Source organism: Neofelis nebulosa, chromosome 11 (genome assembly GCF_028018385.1).
Source record: "Neofelis nebulosa isolate mNeoNeb1 chromosome 11, mNeoNeb1.pri, whole genome shotgun sequence".
Classification (NCBI taxonomy): Eukaryota; Metazoa; Chordata; class Mammalia; order Carnivora; family Felidae; genus Neofelis; species Neofelis nebulosa.
The window spans coordinates 39,748,892-39,770,237 of record NC_080792.1 but is presented as its reverse complement, the minus strand read 5'-3'; the positions used below and the strand labels follow the sequence as shown (position 1 = coordinate 39,770,237).

Below are 21,346 nucleotides of genomic sequence, written 5' to 3'. Positions count from 1 at the left end.
TAAAATGAAAATAATGTTATGCTTAAAAATAATAAAAATAAATCAAACAATGTTTAGCACTTTAAAAAAATAAATAAATGTTGTTGGGAAAACTGGATATTCACATGCAAAGGAATGAAACTAGATCCCTATCTTACACCATTCACAAAAATTAACTTGGAATGGATTAAACACTTAAATGTAACATCTGAAGCCACTAACCTACTAAAAGAAAACATAGGGAAAAAATGCCATGACATATGGATTATTTCAATACGACACTAATAATCAAAAACAAAACCAACTAAAACTAAAATCAATTAAGATGGATTGCATCAAGCTAAAAAGCTTCTGAATAGCAAAAGAAACAATCAACATAATGAAAAGGCAACCTACAGAATGACAGAAAATATTTGCAAAACATCTCTCTGGCAAATCATTAATATCCAAAATATATAAGGAACTCACACAACTCAATAGCACAAAAACAAATAATCCAATTTTAAAATGGCAAAGGGCCTGAGTAGATATTTTTCCAAAGAAGACATACAAATGGACAAGGACATGACAAGGTATTCAACAACACTAACCATCAGGGAAATACAAATCAAAACCACCATGAGATATCACCTCATACCTGTTGCAATGGTTATTTTCAAAAAGACAAAAGGTATCAAATGTAAAGATGAGGGAAATCCTCATGCGCTGCTGGTGTAAATATAAATTTTTATAGCTATTTCAGAAAACAATCCCAAGGTTCCTCAAGAAATGAAAAACAAAACTTCCATGTGATGTAGCAATTCCATTTCTGGGTATATATCTAAGGGAAATGAAATTACTATCTCAAATTTCAGCACCCTCATGTTCACTGCAGCATTATCAACTTGTGCTCATGTACAGATATATGTACAAACACACACACACACCACACACACACACACATAAACACAATGGGATTTTGTTCCACCATAAAAAAGAAAATCCTGTCATCTGAAACTACATGAATGGACCTAAAGGACATTATGCTGAGTGAAATAAGACAGAGAAAGAAAAAAAAAATCATATGATCTCACTTATATTTAGTACCTAAAAAGCCAAATTCCTAGAAGCAGAGCATAGAACGGTGGTGTTTGCCAGGGGCTGGAAAGTGGGGAGAATGAGATGTTGAGTCAAAGGGAACAAACTTCCAGTTATAAGAAGAGTAAGTTTTGGGGATAAAATATACAGCATGGTGATTTTAGATAACTAAGTTGCAATGAGAGATTCTAAATGTTCTTGCCATAACAATAACAAAGGATGTGTTCAATTATCTTACTGCAGTAATAAGCACCTCACAATATATACCTGTATCAAATAATTACATGGTACATGATACACTTATACAATGTTATATGCCAATTCTATCTCAGTACAGCTGGAAATAAAACTAATAAAAGCAAACAGCAAACAGATACATATATGATGGTATAGAAACTACTTTAAGGTACACTATTCAGTGAAGAATAGTAAGACAAAAATTTGTAGGTAAGTTTTGTCATCACTTGTTTTCTAAAGAGATGTACAGGTTGATAGGTATTTGTCAATTCATATAAAATGTACATGTCAAGAAACAATTAGACTGGTTAACTTTGGAAAGAGGGAATGTAGAGACAAAGGAGAAATTTTGTATTTTATTTTACAAACTCTCAAATGTTTAAAAATTCTCAAAGGTAAGAGGATATTATTTGACAGTTTCTTATAAAGTTAAAATTGTCTACTCTATAATGCAGCAACACCAGTTCTAAACTTTAACCCATGATAAATCAAAGTGTAGGTCCACAAAAAGATTATCCAAGATTATTTGTGGTGATAGTTTTACTCCTAAGAGCAGAAATTGGAAACAACCTAAGTGTCCATCACTAGAAAATTACATTTCAAAAAATACAGTGTAGTCATGCAGCCGTATAATGCTAAGTAGGAAAAAAAAAAGATGAACTAATACACAAAATAACATCAGTGAAACTCAAAAGTACATTGAACAAAAATAATCAAAGACAACAAAATGGGTATTTTATATTTCCATTATTATGAGATTCAAACAAAAAAAACAAAGCTAAACTATTGTGATATCAAAATAGTGGTTGCCTATGGTTGGTGAGAAACTTTCTTTTTTTTTTTTTTTTTTTACCCAGAAAAGGTCAGTGGTTCTACATTTGTCATGTATACATTTATCAAAATACATTAAATTATAAATTGAAGCTTGAGCATTTCACTATATGTAAATTATGAAATAGAAAATACAATGTTTACTCTAGTGGCATTAAAATATTTTGATAGAGGGGGACGCCTGGGTGGCTCAGTCGGTTGAACGTCCGACTTAGGCTCAGGTCATGATCTCACAGTCTGTGGGTTCAAGCGTTGGACTCTGTGCTGACAGCTCAGAGCCTGGAGCCTGCTTGGGATTCTGTGCCTCCCTCTCTCTCTGCCCCTCCCCCACTCATGCTCTGTCTCTCTCTCTCTCTCTCTCTCTCTCTCTCTCTCTCTCTCTCTCTCAAAAATAAATAAATATTTAAAATTTTTTTTTTATTATTTTGATAGAGGAACACCTGGGTGGCTCAGTCGGTTAAGTGTCCGACTTTGGTTCAGGTCATGATCTCACAGTTTGTGAGTTCAAGCCCCATGTCAGGCTCTGTGCTGACAGCTCAGAGCCTGGAGCCTGCGTCAGATTCTGTGTCTCCCTCTCTCTCTGCCCCTCCCCTGCTCACACTCTGTCTCTCTCTGTCTCAAAAATAAATAAACATTAAAAAAAATTAAAAACAAATATTTTGATACATTGGGGTGCCCAGGTGACTGACTTTAAGCATCTGACTTCAGCTCTCAGGTCATGATCTCAAAGTTCATGGGTTCGAGCCCCATGCCAAGTTCTGTGCTGACAGTTCAGAGCCTGGAGCCTGGAGCCTGCTTTGGATTCTGTGTCTCCCTCTCTGCCCCTTCCCCACTCACTCTCTGCTGTGTGTGTGTGTCCCTCTTTCTCAAAAATAAATAAACATTTAAAAAACTTAAAAAAATATTTTGATATATTTTACAGATATAAATATAAGATTTAAATACTTGTAGAATATCTTATGCTAATATTTAATGACCATTACAAAGATATTTATCTCCTAAAACCCCATTACAGAATAAAATGAGACAAAAGTAAATTCATAATAAAAATATGCAAAACAAAAGAAATGAAGGTTGTAAAAGTAAAAATATGATAGAAGATACTGCCAGTCAAATAACTATAATATGTATGAATGATATAAATTTATCCAAAAAGAGTAACCAAATAAAAATTATACAGAAGAACTGTAAATAAAATATATACTTTGTTTTTTTACTGAGAAAGTTTTTGTGATAAAATTATAAAGGAATATTTCTGCACAGTACCACATATGATGACTTTAAGACAAAATTACTAGAGATAAAGGACACTTCATAATGGGAAGAGGGTCAATCCTTTAAGAAGCTGTAATAATTATAAACATATACAATCTTAAAAGAGCTTCAAGTTGAAGTAAAAGCTGACATAACTGAAGGGAAAAAAAAGACAATTCAACAACATTAGTGGAAGTGTTTAACTGCCCAATGTAAATAATGGATGGGGGTGCCTGGGTGGCTCAGTCTGTTGAGTGACTGACTCATGGGATTGAACCCCATGTCAGCCTCACTCTGAGAATGCAGGCTGCTTAGGATTCTCTCTCTTTCTCTCTCTCTGTCTCTCTCTGTCTCTCTCCCCCACTGCTCCTCTCCCCTGCTCATGCTCTCTATCTCTCTCTAAAAAAAATAAATAATAAATAAATAAACAATAAATAATGAATAAATAATAATGGATGAAACATCTAGAAAGAATAAAGACAAGTAAACAGTAGTTTTGAAAACACCATAAACCACTTAGACCTAAGAAACAACTAATAGAATATTCCATCAAGAGTAGAAAACACATTTTTCTCAAGTACACACTGAACGTTCTCCATATTAGACCACATATTATGCCCTAAATAGGATTCAATACACTTAAATAAGTGTTGAAATCACATAAAGTATCTTCTTTGACTACAATGCTAAAAACAGAAATCGGTGACCAAAGGAAATTTGGGAAATTTTCAAATATGTGAACTTTAAACACAATCCTAAATAAATAATGGATCAAGAAAGGAATCACAAGGGAAACCAGAAAATACTTTGAGATGAATAAAAACAAAAAGACAACACAACTAAACATATATGAAGTTTAGTGATATCAATGATCAGAGGGAAGTAGGTAGTTGTGTACGCCTACATGAAGAAAATTAGAACTTGAATCAATAGCCTTATATCTTATCTAGGAAGACGCAACTAAATCCAAGGAGAAGGGAAAAAAATTAGGAGATAAATCCCCACAAAATATGAGCAAACTAAATACAATAGTATATAAAAAGGATTATATACCACATCCAAGAGAGATTTGTCCCAGAAATGTTTCAATATATGAAAATCAATGAATGTAATATACCATATTAACAGAATAAAGGGAAGAAACCACAAAAGCATTTCAATAGATGCAGAAAAAATATCTGACAAAATTTAATCCCATTTATGGTAAAAACACAGAAACAAAATAGGAATAGAGAGAAACTTCTTCAACAGAATAAAGAATGTTTGTGAAAAATTCCCTAGCGTCAGAAAAAAGACAAGCATATCCACACTTTGCCATTTCCACTCAATATTGTTCCAGAGATTCTAGCCATAGCAGTTGGGGCAGGAAAGAAAAGAAAAGAAAAGAAAAGAAAAGAAAAGAAAAGAAAAGAAAAGAAAAGAAAAGAGAAGAGAAGAGAAGAGAAGAGAAGAGAAGAGAAGAGAAGAGAAGAGAAGAGAAGAGAAGAGAAGAGAAAGAGAAAGAGAAAGGAAGAAAGAAAGGAAGAAAGAAAGGAAGAAAGAGAAAGAAAGGAAGGAAGAAAGAGAAAGAAAGGAAGAAAGAACAAGCATCAAAAAGAATATTAAAATATTTGGGAATAAAACTAACAGAAATGCAAGACTTCTTCAACTAAAATCTACAAAACATTGTTGAAAAAAACAATTAAGACCTAAGTAAATACAAAGACATCCTGTATTAGTATTCTGGAAGACATGATCTGATTAAGATGCCAAAACCCTTAAAATTGATCCACAGATTCAATGCAATTCTTATCAAATTCCAATGGCCTTTTTTTTCCCCCAGAAAATATCAAACTGATCCTAAGAATTCAGATGGAAATTCAAGGGACTCAGATTACCCAAAATAATTTCTAAAAAGAATAGTGTTGGAGAAATCACACTTCTAGTTTTAAAAATTACTACAAAGCTATAATACACAGTGTGGTACTGGCATAAGAATGGACAGGTAGATCAGTGGAGTAGAACTGAAATTCCTGAAATAAACCCATATTTATGGTCTGTTGATTTTTACAAAGGTGCCAAGACTATTCTATGAAAAAAAAAGTCTTTTTTTTTCAACAGATGGTACTAGGGCAACTGGAGATACAAACATAAAAGAATAAATTTTGACTCCAAATCATATATATACATACACACACACATATATATACACGTATATATATACATATATACGTGTATATATATATACGTATATATATATATATATACGTGTATATACGTATATATATATATATATATAAATTAACTCAAAAATCATCAGACTTAAATGCAAAAGCTAATACTATAAAACTCTTGGAAGAAAACAGAGGTGTAAATATTTGTGACCTTGGATTAGGCAATAGTTTCTTTGATGTGACATCAAAGGAACAAGCAATTTTAAACATTATTTAAATATTACATCAATCAGATTCATACAGTAATGTTTTTTTTTTTTTTTTTTTGGTTCAAAAGACATTGTCAAGAATATGCAAATACAACCCCTGCCATGGGCGAAAACATTTGCAAATCATATATCTGATAAAGATCCAGTTTCTGAAATATATAAAGAATTCTTACAACTCAAAGATAAAAAGACAACCCAATTGAAGAACGGCAAAAGATTTAAACAGACATTACTCCAAAGATAAACAAATGGCCAGTAAGCACATTTAAAGATCATCTCATGACCAGTCATCAGAGAAATGCAAATCAAAACCACAATGAGGGTACCTGGGTGGCTCAGTCCCTTAAGTCTCTAAATTTAGGCTCAGGTCATGATCTCAGGGTTTCTGGATTTGAGTCCAGCTCTGTGCTGACAGCTCGGAGCCTGGACCCTGCTTCGGATTCTGTGTCTCCCTACTCTCTCTGTCCCTCCCCTACTCTGTCCCTCCCCTCCTGTCTGTTAAAAATGAATTAACCATAAAAAAAAAGTAAAAAAACTCACGAGATGTCAATTCACACCTGCTAAAGATGGCTATAATAGCTAAAAAGCAAACAAACAAAAACCCAAAAAGGAAAAGCAGAATCTAACAAGCCCTGACAAGGGTATGGAAAAACTGGAATCCTCATATACTGTTATTTGGAATGCAAAATTTGCAACTGCTATGGAAAAAAAAAAATTTTTTCAATTACTCAGAAAGTTAAACATCAAGTTACCAAATGACCCAGCAATTCCAGACTTAAATGTATACCCAGCAGAAATAAAAACATACGTCCCCATAAAAACTTGCATTCAAATATTCATAAGAACATTATTCCTAATAGCCGCAAAGTGGAAACAATACAAATACCCATCTACTGATGAATGTATAAACGATACGTGGAATATTCATACAATTATTAACAGTATCCAGCCATAAAACGGACCCATGACAAAATTCTAGTTTAAAAGAAGGCAGATACACAAAGCCAACTATTTTACAAATTCATATGGAATGTCCAGAAGGTTGTCCCATCCGGCCTCCCCAACTCCTACCGGCCAAGTAAGGTCTGGGCTGTGAGGGCACTTCTGTCACCTTTGAAATCTTGAAATACTGAAGAAAAAGGGCGTCAGGGCTTATGCTGAGCGACCGCACCGAGTGAGCCCCACAAGGCCGTGAGGCACCGCCTCACCGTTCGGGAACAGTCTATAGGTACCCGGAGGGGAACGCAAACGCTGGGGGCTGCAGTAGATCAAAGACGGAGCGCGGGTGCCGCTGCGAGGTCCGCCCACAATTTGTCCAGGAAATTGTCCAGGGCTGGGACGCCTCGGTGCAGGCCTTTGCACTTGCGCGTCTCCGCCACGACCTGGCTGGGGCGGCTGCTGTGGTCCAAGGGCTCCGAGGGCAGGATCTGCCAGTGGCCAAACAAGCAGTGGGGGAAGGCCTGGTCGCCCTGCGGGACCTCAGGTCGGCGCTGAGGCCAAAGGACTCCTTGAGGAGCCGTAGGCCTTCAGCATAAACAGGGATTTGCCGGCCACCTGGGACTCGACGCGGCCCTCCTTCCTACGGAGGACATTGTAGATGGCGCCAACCACTTCTTCCGGCCCCTGGAGCTCCCTCCACAGGGTGGGCGGGGTGGGCGGGCTCCCTGAGCTGGGGCTGGTACTGAGCAGTCCGCGGTTAAAGGCGGTGCCACGTGGTGGGGTGGGGGGGTCTGAATGGCTTCCCTGCGTGACGTCGCGTCGCAGACGTCAAGGCTCAGGCCTCGCAGTCTCCTGGCCCGGCGGCCTGGCTGGAAACCGGCCACGAAGCTGTCCTTGATTTTGTTGAGGTACCGTACAGTCCGGGTGTTGTCGTTGAAGGTATTGAGTCCGGGGCGAGCAGGCTCAAAGTGATAGGAGAAGATAGGATTCAGTAGGCAGAGAGGGAACGATTAGAACCTGAGGTCCCTGGGTATGGAAAAACATATTTTAGAACAATACTGAATTGTGTCGGACCAGGCAAACCCCTCAGGCGTAAGATTCCTCTTAAGAATGTGACAGATGCCACCTCCTCCCCTTCTGGTTTCCCTCGGGACTTTGACAAAAAAAACCTAACTAGAAATAAGTAGTAGACCACAAAGGGTATGGCCCACAATGACATGGCCATGGGCCACCCCTCACACAATGGAACTGAGCCAATCAGGAAGGGGCCACCCAGCACCTAGAGAGCTAGGGAGCCTAGGGTAGGACCCGGGAGGGAGCGAGGGGGAGGGCAAGGGAAGGCTGCCCAGAACCTTACAAATCAAGGACCCTTGCTTGTAGTCCCGGGCATTCACTTTCAAATGTACCGCTTTGTAAAGAGAGCAGGCTTCACACTATTCTTCGCCTCTGGTCTTATACTCGAGTAAACTTTAGCGTGCTTCTTCTTTTGTGTCCACCTCTTCACCCTTCGGAAGCTGGGAGAAAACGAACCCCGGGTATTGAGGTAAAAAATCCTGCAACGAGAGCACCGGATCTTTTGGGTCTAGGCCAGGTCCCACAGGTACTCTTCGGCCAGACAGCGGCCTGCCGCTTCAGTTCCCGGCAGGCCCACATCTAGCGATGGCCGGTGTCCTCCACCAGGTGGTCTGCGAGGGGCTGCACCTTCATGGACTGCATTTTGTGCTTGTTTGGGGATTTGGACAGGCAGAGCCCTTTCGACTCCCCGTCGGATTTCTTGAGAGGGATGCAGGTGTGGTCCTCTTCCAGGTTCTTCAGGCAGGTCTCCAGGTGCTGCTCATTGGCACCTGCGATGATGGGCACCCAGGATGCACTGCTTAATGATGCACTGCTCCACGGGGTCTGACTTGGCCAGCTGCTTCAGCCCCTTTACCAGCTTGGGTAGGTCGGCATGGTTCTTGGCCTCCACTGCAAAGGTGATGACAGTCCTTACGCTGAACTTCATCACCTGCATGTTGTGGGTGTGCTCCCAGATGCTGATGGTACCCGTCTTCGCCGGGAATTAGTTCACACCAGACCCCTGATATTCCCACCAAGGCACGTAGGTTTGTGGTTGCCAGGGCGGGGCTGAGGGGGAACGGGGAGTGGCTGCTAATGATATTGGGCTTCTTTGGGAGGTTATGAAAGTATTATAGAATTAAGTAATGATGATGGTTATACAACCTTGTGATTATACTAAAAACACTGAACTGTACACTTTGAAGAGGTGAATTTTCTGGTTCGTGAATACAAAAAAAATTTTAAAGTTAAACAATATTACCCAGAACAGCGCTTAATAAACTGCATGCTGACTAAATCTCTGCTTCAAATGAATTGGATTTCATAATCAAATCCTTTTTATCGTATCTATGATATCTCAAGAGAAATGTGTAACTTTAAATAGTTATATTTGAAAAGAAAAAGGGTCTAAAAACTAGTGATCTAAGTATCCAAATTAAGAATATGTGGAAAAACAAAGTAGAAGGAAAATAAGGGGTAATAATTAACAAAATAGAAAATAGACCACCGCCAATGAAAAAAAAAAAAAAAACCTAGAGATAATTTAAAAGATCAGAAATTACCACTTTGAAAAGTTTAGCACAAATGGACACATCTGGCAAAACTGATCAAGACAAACCAGAAGAAAGAGAAGAAACAAATCCAATATTATGAATATAAATGAGAACTGCATGTAGAAAGATATAAAAGTAAAAAAATATTAGCTATGTGGTCTCAGTATGCTTAAAATTTAACCAAATGAACAAAATTTTAAAAGAAACATAACTTGCCAATAGTGAATTAAGAATAAACAGAAAGTCTAAATAACCCTATTGCCAATAAATAATTTATATCAACAGTGTCTCTCTGAAAATTAACACATAAGTTTAGCTAAACATTCAAGAAACATTAATTAAAATATTTTGTTTTTCAGAGAACAGAAAATGAAGAAACATTCCCCCAATTCAATTGTGAAGTTATAAATACCTTGCTAACAAAATTAGATTAAAGTAAGTAAAAAATTCCATCATGTTTAATGATGAAACATTAAAAGTCTCATTTTAAAAATCAGGAACAAGAAGATAAATGTGCATATTTTTAACAGGGTTCTAAAGGATCTGGTCTAAGCAATAGGGGAGGGAAAGTGGTAAAATTATAATGGGAGGAAAGTAAAAACCAAACCTCGTTTTCAGATGATCAAACTGATATTAGTGAATTAATAAAATAAAGTAATATAAGATGAAATGTATTAAGACTATATGTGTATTGTATTAGCATGTTGACATATAATAATATAAAGCTAAATGTGATTTGAGAGAGGTGAGAAGACTCAGGGTTCTATTTCTTAATGTGGGTTATGATTGCACAGATATTCTATCAGTATTCTTCATACTTTAATATATATTTTTACATGTATGAAATATTTACCATTTCAACAGATAAGACACTAATCTGTTAAAAAATAGTACAGCCTCTGCCTGTTACATTGAAAAAATACATTATGAAATATAATAAACAGAAAAACTCATGCAGTATCAGTATCATAATTCAAATATATGATACTGCTGTGAAATTCAGTTTTATATTTAATGAAAATATTACCTAACAGGCAAAATATTACAGGTAGTAAGTTTGTAGAAAGGTATTGTTAAATGTAATAGAAATTATTCCAGAGCTAACCATTTGTAAGCATGAGTCACCTGAAAATACTGTTGATCAGCATGTTTTAAGATATGGCTGTGACTCTATAGACCAATTTGGAAGAGCTTAATAATGTATTTTATTATTTATATCAGCTAAGAGAAAAGAATAATCATCCAATTCTGTATGTTTGTTTATAATACAATAAGAATTTTTATATGGCCACAATAGTTTCATGATGATTGATGCAACATAAGGAAAGGATTTGTTTTTGATGTTAAGAAAAGTACCATGTTGAATATCATCTGGTAGAAGTTAATAAATAAGACCTCACACTGTGTTCTTGTGATGTTAATGACAGAGTTAATGACAGACATTTTCAAAGGTTGGTACATAATTAGGTTCAGTACATCATCCAGCAAAGATTGCTTTGGGCTTAAAAGTTTGAAATCTGCCAAGACATAGTAATAAACACTGCAAGTCTCATAAATTTCCATAGTTTGAACATGGACATCTCAATGCTTTGCTTGATGAGCTGAATGTTCTCTGTAGTGGTTGGTTGGTTTACACAGAGGATAGGAAGCTTGATGATGGTATGATGCCAAAGAGATAGAAATTAATTTTAACTGATAATCAATATTTATGCCAACATTTCAAATATTGGTTCTAATGTCATTTAAATACAAATATTGTAAACTTACCCAAAGCAAATACCAAGCAAATACCAAAAGACAATTTATTAACCATATTATTTTCCAAAGAGTTAGCCAGCCAGACATATTCCATTCCATATGCACATACAGAACTAATCTATATCATAAAACACTCATATTCCATTAAATAATGTGGAATGTGATTATATTCATGTATATCTCTCCATCACATAGACTAAATACAAGTGGTCTGCCTTTTTAAATATGATTAACTTTCTCCTGATGTACCACACAAAGGAGTTTTTGCTTGCAAACTGGTCAGTTTCTACTGCAATACAAAACAAATAGACCTTGTGAGGTCATTCAAAGGGAAACCATCAGCTTAGCCCTCAAAAGTGTTGGAACAAACTACTAGTTTTTAATTAACATTGTAATCAATCCAAAAAGTTTGAAAAGTTCTTTTCAAGTATTTAAACAAGAGATATGTGCAAGTATGATTTGAGTATCTTCTTTCCAAATTTTGTCCTTGGGAAAGTTGTTTTAAGTGAATAACCTGGTTCATATTGCTAATCTGAAATTGAAATCAGTTTCCAGAAATCAAAAATTTTTGCTTAAATTTCACTATATAAACTCTATGACAATGAAATTGCATGTTTTTTTTCAATTAATATTGGTAGCGTGAATAAAGAGCTAAAAACCAAGGTTATTGAAATATTGTGAAAGTGAATATAGTAACAAGTACTAAAATCCTACCCAAGATTGGTAATCCTCCATGAAATCTATTGTGCAATATTCTCAACCATGTTTTCAATTACTATATGATTGCTTTCTTTTGTAATCCCTAATAAGATTGTGGCAGCTGGATTGCAATAGTAGTCCCAATAAGTTTTCCTCCTAGTGTTTTCACCTTCCTCCTTTCCACTGTAACTTTGGAGCATCCATCATCAAAAGAATGATTTTAACCGCTTGTCCCTTGAGTCTGGGCTGGTCCTATGACTTGCTTTGGCCAATAAAATACATCAAATGATAATTGCCAGTTCTGAGCCTTGGCCTGAAAAGGCCTTACGAGCTTCTATTTCTCCTCTCAAGCCTTGAGATCAAAGCTGCTGGATGAATATGAGAGACAACATAGTACAGCCAAGGCTATAGGCCTATGAAAGATCAAACCCCAAATAAATAACATCAATGCTTAGTTGACCTATGGCTTAGTGCGGATGTATGAGTGAGCCATCCTGAGCCCACCTGAAATTAATAGAACCACTCAGCACACTTATGCATAAGTGAACTAAAATGAATATTTATGATGTTGTATGCACCTGCATTTTTTGGTTGGTTTTTATGTAGCATTAGTGCAACAATGGATAACTTGACTGTCAATGGACTACAAAGTATTCAAGGCAAAATTCTATACCAAGGATTGGCAAACTTATTCTGTAGAGGACCAGATAGTAAAAATTTTAGGTTTTGTAGGCCACATGCATTCTCTGTTGCATATTCCTCTTTGTTCTTTTTTCTTTTCTTTTCTTTTCTTTTTAACAACACTTTACAAATGTAAAACCATTTTTAGCATTTGGGCTGTAGAAAAGGGCTACTGTCCAGATTTGGCCCATCAGCTGTAATGTGCTGACCTCTGTCCTATATGATGCAAAGACATATTACTAACACAATGCAGAATAAAAGATGTTGGGGCTCAGAATGCAAAGTAATATAATAAAAGCTAATACAATTTTAAAAATAGAAGTACCAAGTATTTTTCATTTTTAATTTTGTGTTTGTCTTCAATGGGTGCTGGTAAAATTTTAATAACCAGCTGTTATTAACCAGCCAATTTCAAGCAATCAGAGGAGTAGCGCTGAGATATATGCAATTGGCTCACGTGAGCCAGTAAGAGCTGGCTCTGTTGTACTACCTATATGTTTTATTGCCTATACTTTTGTTCAATAGTAAATATAAAAGAAATTGATTATAATCCAGATAGTGGGTTTTCCTTAAACTGATTTACTCCTTTCATTCACCTCACCTTCCTGATCCCAGTAAGGTTTGATTGTGTGGCCCTTTGTCCTGGAGAAGACTACTATCTTTGCAGCTGCCTTCTATGATTGACTTAATTGCATTTACCTATGACCTAGTTTCAAAGAAAATCATTTAATGATAAACTTACTTTTCTTGGCTTGATCACCTCCAATGAAAGAACAGGAAATTGTTTTGTTTTCAGGCATGGTTATTTACAGTATTTTGAAACCTAATTAGAAAGAAAAATCTTTACATATCATGAATCAAAAGTAGCATATATTTAATTTCACTAAAAGTTGTCAATTTAAGAACTAATGTCAGAAATAGGTTTCTAATACTTGATATAGATATATAAAAATCAATACTAAATTATGTTAAAAATGTAAGGAAATGCAACAATATGCTCTTCTTCCTTTGAGAACTATTATGATCCTATTTGGGAACACCAAAGATAAAAATCCTCATTAAAAAGGGATCTTTGATCCTCTGCTTTGCAGATAGCTTTGAAACAGACAACGGCCTGCCGACTAGATTTTTTTTTAGCATTTTCACTGTAACTGTGGACTCAGCCCTGTGGAGATTCTGGAACCTATGATGCTTCATTTCCTATGATCAAGTTAAACTTTACTATCATCTCTAGTTTCCATCCATTCCTTTTTTAAACATTTTGTTATGGATAAAATCAAATACATACAAAGGTAAAGAGAAAGTTTAATGGATCTGTATGTGTCCTTCAACCAATTTCAACTAGTAGCCCATATGAATTCTATATACCTACCTACCAACCTGTCTAACCTACCTACCCTTGGTCATATTTAAGCAAATCTCAAGTATAGTATTGCATTCATAAATATTTCAAGAATTTTTTAAATATAGCAATAATACCAATAATATAATTAAGACAGCTAACAATATGGTCTTAATATCGCTAAACATATAGTCAGTATTTACATTTCTTTCATTGTATTATTTTTTCTCCTGTTTTTAAAGCTTCTGGAGTAATAACACAAGCATAACATTAAACTGAAATGTCTTTTTCTCTTCATAAGTTCTCCTTTTAATTCTCTTTATGATGTTTCTTTCCTCTATAATTTATCAATATGGAAATCAAATATTTTGTCCTATAGAGTTTTCATATTACTGACAACATCCCTGTTCTATACTAAGTTACTCAACTGTAATTCCTATAAGTTAGTATTTATTAGAAATTTAAATTACTGAATGAAAAGACAGTAATTCTGTAACATAGAACTAATCACTACCTCTTTTAATTTGTAGACCTAAAACATCATTGAGTTTAGAGATTAGAAATCAACTAGTTCAATTTTTTTTTTTTTTTTTTTTTTTACTAATAAGGAAATTGGCAAATTGGTACTAAAATTGGTAAATTCATTCAACGTAAAAAGACAGCTTAGGAAAGAGTGCTCTGAAAGAAAACCCTGAATTCCAAGTCTTGTGCCCCTTTGAATAAGCCAATCTACTGCATCAAGACCAACTTATTACTGGAAAGGAAGCTATAGAAAATTACATAATTAAATTTTACTTTATATCAAGATTACTTTTTTAATTCAATGAAGATTGTAGTTAAAATATAGAATCCTATTTTCTCTTCTACACAATAGTACTGGAAAAATATAAGAAAATTAATTATTCCAGTAATGAGTTCCTGGGTAACTTGGAAAAATGCTCTTACAAATTACAGAAATACGGTTAAAATGTATTTTTTTAATGTTTATTTATTTTTGAGAGACAGCATGAGCAGGAGAGGCAGAGAGAGAGGGAGACACAGAATCTGAAGCAGTCTCCAGGCTCTGAGCTGTCAGCACAGAGCTGGACGCAGGGCTTGAACCCACAGGCTGCGAGATCATGACCTGAGCTGAAGTAGGCCGCTTAACTGACTGAGCCACCCGGGTGCCCCATGTACTTTTTAAATCTTCACTGAAATATCTGACAACTAGCAAGGTAATAATAAATACCTGGGCCAAATTCTGGTAGAAGACAGAAACCCACAGAGGCGAGACCAACATGTAAGGTTGCTTTTCCCAAGGGCAATATCTAATGTGGGAGAGGCAGCTGGAGAGCTGGGCAGTACTTGTAACAGCCACACAAAACTTTGGAAACAAAAGATAGAATCCAAATTCTACCAAGTGTAGCTGGAAAACTACCCATTCCTACTAATGGAAACTACTGGAAAACTAACCCATTCCTAGGATTGAGACCCCAGAAGTCTGTATCTTAAGGAACAGAATGAAATCGAACTAAAGGCAATGCGAAGACTGCCCATAGACTGAAGTCCAACCACAGATCATCTGGGTAACCCAGAATATCACAGAAGTAAAGTGAATTAAGGTGATTCTTGCCCAGCACAAGGTGAAAGGTAACCCCACACACAAAGAGCCTGAATAATAGAAATCACCAGAAAAGGAAAGATAACAGAAACTAACCCAAAGCTACTCAAGATAGTAAGGTTACCAGATATAAACCACCTAACTATGCTTAACATGTTTATTTTTATTTTATTTTTAATATGAAATTTATTGTCAAATTGGTGTCCATACAACACCCAGTGCTCATCCCAACAGGTGCCCTCCTCAATACCCATCACCCACCCTCCCCCCGTCCGACCCCCCCATCAACCCTCAGTTTGTTCTCAGTTTTTAAAAGTCTCTTATGTTTTGGCTCCTTCCTTCTCTAACCTTTTTTTTTTCTTTTCCTTCCCCTCCCCCATGGTCTTCTGTTAAGTTTCTCAGGATCCACATAAGAGTGAAAACATATGGTATCTGTCTTTCTCTGTAGGACTTATTTCACTTAGCATAACACTCTCCAGTTCCATCCACGTTGCTATAAAAAGCCATATTTCATTCTTTCTCATTGCCACATAGTACTCCATTGTGTATATAAACCACAATTTCTTTATCCATTCATCAGTTGATGGACATTTAGGCTCTTTCCATAGTTTGGCTATTGTTGAAAGTGCTGCTATAAACATTGGGGTACAAGTGCCCCTGTGCATCAGCACTCCTGTATCCCTGGGGTAAATTCCTAGCAGTGTTCTTGCTGGGTCATAGGGTAGGTCTATTTTTAATTTTTTGAGGAAATTTTTCCAGAGCGGCTGCACCAGTTTGCATTCCCACCAACAGTGCAAGAGGGTTCCTGTTTCTCCACATCCTCACCAGCATCTATAGTCTCCTGATTTGTTCATTTTAGCCACTCTGACTGGCATGAGATGGTATCTGAGTGTGGTTTTGATTTGTATTTCCCTGATGAGGAGCGACATTGACCATCTTTTCATGTGCCTGTTGGCCATCTGGATGTCTTCTTTAGAGAAGTGTCTAATCATGTTTTCTGCCCATTTCTTCACTGGGTTATTTATTTTTCGGGTGTGGAGTTTGGTGAGTTCTTTAAAGATTTTGGATACTAGTCCTTTGTCTGATATGACATTAGAAAATATTTTTTCCCATTCCGTTGGTTGCCTTTTAGTTTTGTTGATTGTTTCCTTTTCAGTGCAGAAGCTTTTTATCTTCATGACATCCCAATAATTCATTTTTGCTTTTAATTTCCTTGCCTTTGGGGATGTGTCAAGTAAGAAATTGCTGCGGCTGAGGTCAGAGAGGTTTTTTCCTGCTTTCTCCTCTAGGGTTTTGATGGTTTCCTGTCTCACATTCAGGTCCTTTCTCCATTTTAAGTTTATTTTTTTGTGAATGGTGTGAGAAAGTGGTCTAGTTTCAACCTCCTGCATGTTGCTGTCCAGTTCTCCCAGCACCATTTGCTAAAGAGACTGTCTTTTTTCCATTGGATATTCTTTCCTGCTTTGTCAAAGATTAGCTGGCCATACCTTTGTGAGTCTAGTTCTGGGATTTCTGTTCTATTTCATTGGTCTATGTGTCTGTTTTTGTGCCAATACCATGCTGTCTTGATGATTACAGCTTTGTAGTAGAGGCTAAAGTCTGGGATTGTGATGCCTCCCGCTTTGATCTTCTTCTTCAGTATTACTTTGGCTATTCTGGGTCTTTTGTGGTTCCATACAAATTTTAGGATTGCTTGTTCTAGCTTCAAGAAGATTGCTGGTGCAATTTTGATTGGGATTGCATTGAATGTGTAGATTGCTTCGGGTAGTATTGACATTTGAACAATATTTATTCTTCCAATCCATGAGCATGGAATATTTTTCCATTTCTTTATATCTTCTTCAATTTCCTTCATAAGCTTTCTATAGTTTTCAGCATACAGATCTTTTACATCTTTGGTTAGATTTATTCCTAGGTATTTTATGCTTCTTGGTACAATTGTGAATGGGATCAGTTTCTCTATTTGTCTTTCTGTTGCTTCATTGTTAGTGTATAAGAATGCAACTGATTTCTGTACATTGATTTTGTATCCTGCGACTTTGCTAAATTCATTTATCAGTTCTAGCAGACTTTTGGTGGAGTCTATCGGATTTCCCATGTATAGTATCATGTCATCTGCAAAAAGTGAAAGCTTGACTTCATCTTTGCCAATTTTGATGCCTTTGATTTCCTTGTGTTGTCTGCTGATGCTAGAACTTCCAACACTATGTTAAACAACAGTGGTGAGTGTGGACATCCCTGTCATGTTCCTGATCTCAGGGAGAAAGCTCTCAGTTCTTCCCCATTGAGGATGATATTAGCTGTGGGCTTTTCATAAATGGCTTTTATGATGTTTAAGTATGTTCCTTCTATCCTGACTTTCTCGAGGGTTTTTATTAAGAAAAGATGCTGAATTTTGTCAAATGCTTTTTCTGCATCGATTGACAGGATCATATGGTTCTTACCTTTTCTTTACTAATGTGATGTATCACGTTGATCGATTTGCGAATGTTGAACCAGCCCTGCAGCCCAGGAATGAATCCCACTTGATCGTGGTGAATAATTCTTTTTATATGTTGTCGAATTCGATTTGAGTATCTTATTGAGAATTTTTGCATCCATATTCATCAGGGATATTGGCCTGTAGTTCTCTTTTTTTGCTGGGTCTCTGTCTGGTTTAGAAATCAAAGTAATGCTGGCTTCATAGAGTAAGTCTGGAAGTTTTCCTTCCCTTTCTATTTTTTGGAATAACTTGAGGAGGAGAGGTAATATCTCTGCTTTAAATGTCTGGTAGAATTCGCCTGGGAAGCCATCTGGTCTTGGACTCTTATTTGTTGGGAGATTTTTGATAACTGATTCAAGTTCTTCACTGGTTATGGGTTTGTTCAAGTTTTCTATTTCTTCCTGTTTGAGTTTTGTAAGTGTCTGGGTGCTTAGGAATTTGTCCATTTCTTCCAGGCTGTCCAGTTTGTTGGCATATAATCTTTCATAGTATTCCCTGATAATTGCTTGTATTGCTGAGGGATTGGTTGTAATAATTCCATTTTCATTCATGATTTTATCTATTTGGGTCATCTCCCTTTTCTTTTTGAGAAGCCTGGCTAGAGGTTTATCAATTTTGTTTATTTTTTCAAAAAACCAACTCTTGGTTTCATTGATCTGCTCTACAGTTTTTTTTTTTTAGATTAATATTGTTTATTTCTGCTCTGATATTTATTATTTTTCTTCTTATGCTGGGCTTAGTGTGTCTTTGCTGTTCTGCTTCTATTTCCTTTAAGTGTACTGTTAGATTTTGTATTTGGGATTTTTCTTGTTTCTTGAGATAAGCCTGGATTGCAATGTATTTTCCTCTCAGGACTGCCTTTGCTGCATCCCAAAGCGTTTGGATTGTTGTATTTTCATCTTCATTTGTTTTCATATATTTTTAAATTTCTTCTCTAATTGCCTGGTTGACCCACTCATTCTTTAGTAGGGTGTTCCTTAACCTCCATGCTTTTGGAGGTTTTCCAGACTTTTTCCTGTGGTTGATTTCAAGTTTCATAGCATTGTGGTCTGAAAGCGTGCATTGTATGATCTCAATTCTTTTATACTTATGAAGAGCTGTTTTGTGACCCAGTATGTGATCTATCTTGGAGAATATTCCATGTACACTCTAGAAGAAAGTATATTCTGTTGCTTTGGGATGCAGAGTTCTAAATACATCTGTCAAGTCCATCTGATCCAACGTATCATTCAGGGCCCTTGTTTCTTTGTTGATCCTGTGTCTACATGATCTATGCATTGTTGTAAGTGGAGTATTAAAGTCCCCTGCAACTATCACATTCTTATCCATAAGGTTGCTTATGTTTGTGATTAATTGTTTTATATATTTGGGGCCTCCCGTATCCAGCACATAGGCATTTATAATTGTTAGCTCTTCCTGATGCATAGACCCTCTAATTATTATATAATGCCCTTCTTCATCTCTTGTTATAGCCTTTAATTTAAAGTCTAGCTTGTCTGATATAAGTATGGCTACTCCAGCTTTCTTTTGACTTCCAGTAGCATGATACATAGTTTCCGTCCCCTTACTTTCAATCTGAAGGTGTCCTCAGGTCTAAAATGAGTCACTCGTAAACAGTAAATAGATGGGTCTTGTTTTTTATCCATTCTGATACTGTATGTCTTTTGATTGGAGCATTTAGTCCATTTACATTCAGTGTTATTATTGAAAGATATGGGTTTAGAGTCATTGTGATGTCTGTAGGTTTCATGCTTGTAGTGATGTCTCTGGTACTTTGTGGTCCTTGCAACATTTCACTCACAGAATCCCCCTGAGGATCTCTTGTAGTGCTGGTTTAGTGGTGATGAATTACTTCAGTTTTTGTTTGTTTGGGAAGACCTTTATCTCTCCTTCTATTCTGAATGACAGACTTGCTGGATAAAGGATTCTCGGCTGCATGTTTTTCCTCTTCATCACATTGAAGATTTCCTGCCATTCCTTTCTGGCCTGCCAAGTTTCAGTAGATAGGTCTGCCACTACTCTTATGGGTCTCCCTTTATAAGTTAGAGCGTGTTTATCCCTAGCTGCTTTCAGAATTTTCTCTTTATCCTTGTATTTTGCCAGTTTCACTATGATACATCGTGCAGAAGATCGATTCAAATTACGTCTGAAGGGAGTTCTCTGTGCCTCTTGCATTTCAATGCTTTTTTCCTTCCCCAGATCAGGGAAGTTCTCAACTATGATTTGTTCAAGTACATCTTCAGCCCCTTTCTCTCTCTCTTCCTCTTCTGGAATTCCTATGATATGGATATTGTTCTGTTTGATTGCATCACCTAGTTCTCTAATTCTCCCCTCATACTCCTGGATTTTTTTTATCTTTTTCTCAGCTTCCTCTTTTTCCATAATTTTATCTTCTAATTCACCTATTCTCTCCTATGCTTCTTCAATCCGAGCTGTGGTCACCTCCACTTTATTTTGCACCTCATTTATAGCATTTTTTAGCTCCTCATGACTATTTCTTAGTCCCTTGATCTCTGTAGCAATAGATTCTCTGCTGTCCTCTATACTTTTTCTCAAGCCCAGCAATTAATTTTATGACTATTATTCTAAATTCTTGTTCTGTTATATTGCTTAAATCGTTTTTGATCAATTCGTTAGCTGCCGCTACTTCCTGGAGTTTCTTTTGAGGAGAGTTCTTCCATTTCGTCATTTTGGGTAGTCCCTGGGGTGGCTCCCAACTGCAGGGCACTTGCCTTGTGCTGTCCAGAGTAACTTGTGTTGGTGGGTGGGGCTGCAGTCAGACCTGATGTCTGCCCCCAGCCCACTGCTGGGGCCACAGTCAGACTGGTGTGTACCTTATCTTCCCCTCTCCCCGGGGCAGGGCTCACTGGGGAGTGGTGTGGCCCCTGTCTGGGCTACTTGCACACCGCCAGGCTTGTGGTGTTGCTTCAATGGGATCTGGCATATTAGCTGGGGTGGATCCGCAAGGTGCACAGGGGTTGGAGGGGCAGGCTTAGCTCTTTGCCATTGGTGGTCCCCTGCGGGAGGGGCCCTGCAGCACCGGGAGGGAGGCTGACCCGTCGGAGGGTTGGATCCACAGAAGCACAGCGTTGGGTGTTTGTGTGGTGCAAGCAGGTTCGGTGAACTGGTTCCCTTCGGGGTTTCGGCTGGGGGATGTGAGAGGGAGATGGCACTGGCCAGCACCTTTGTTCCCCACCGAGCTGAGCTCTGTCTTCCAGGGCTCAACACCTCTCCCTCCTGGTGTCCTCTCTCCCTCCCGCTCTCCTTCCGAGCAGAGCTGTTGCCTTTTAACATTCCAGATGTTAAGTCCCACTGGCTGTCAGAACTTGCAGAGTCCGGCCCCTCCGCTTTTGCAAGCCAGACTTCAGGGGCTCTGCCTTGCCAGGCAGGCTGTCCCTCCACCACCCCGGCTCCCTCCCACCAGTCCGTGTAGCAT

General features: G+C 37.3%; 1 protein-coding gene across 4 annotated transcripts in view; it reads right to left on the bottom strand.

Annotated features, from left to right (window-relative positions):
• The window catches only part of CCDC178 (coiled-coil domain containing 178), a 440,607-nt gene that overhangs the window by 399,232 nt on the left and 20,029 nt on the right, over nt 1–21,346 (bottom strand). For all 4 annotated transcript variants that reach the window (XM_058692404.1, XM_058692401.1, XM_058692402.1 and 1 more), the window contains exon 2: nt 13,229–13,309. In XM_058692404.1, coding sequence (XP_058548387.1) covers nt 13,229–13,286 — 58 coding nt within the window. In that variant the 5' untranslated portion in view covers nt 13,287–13,309. The remainder of the gene's footprint in view (nt 1–13,228; nt 13,310–21,346) is intronic.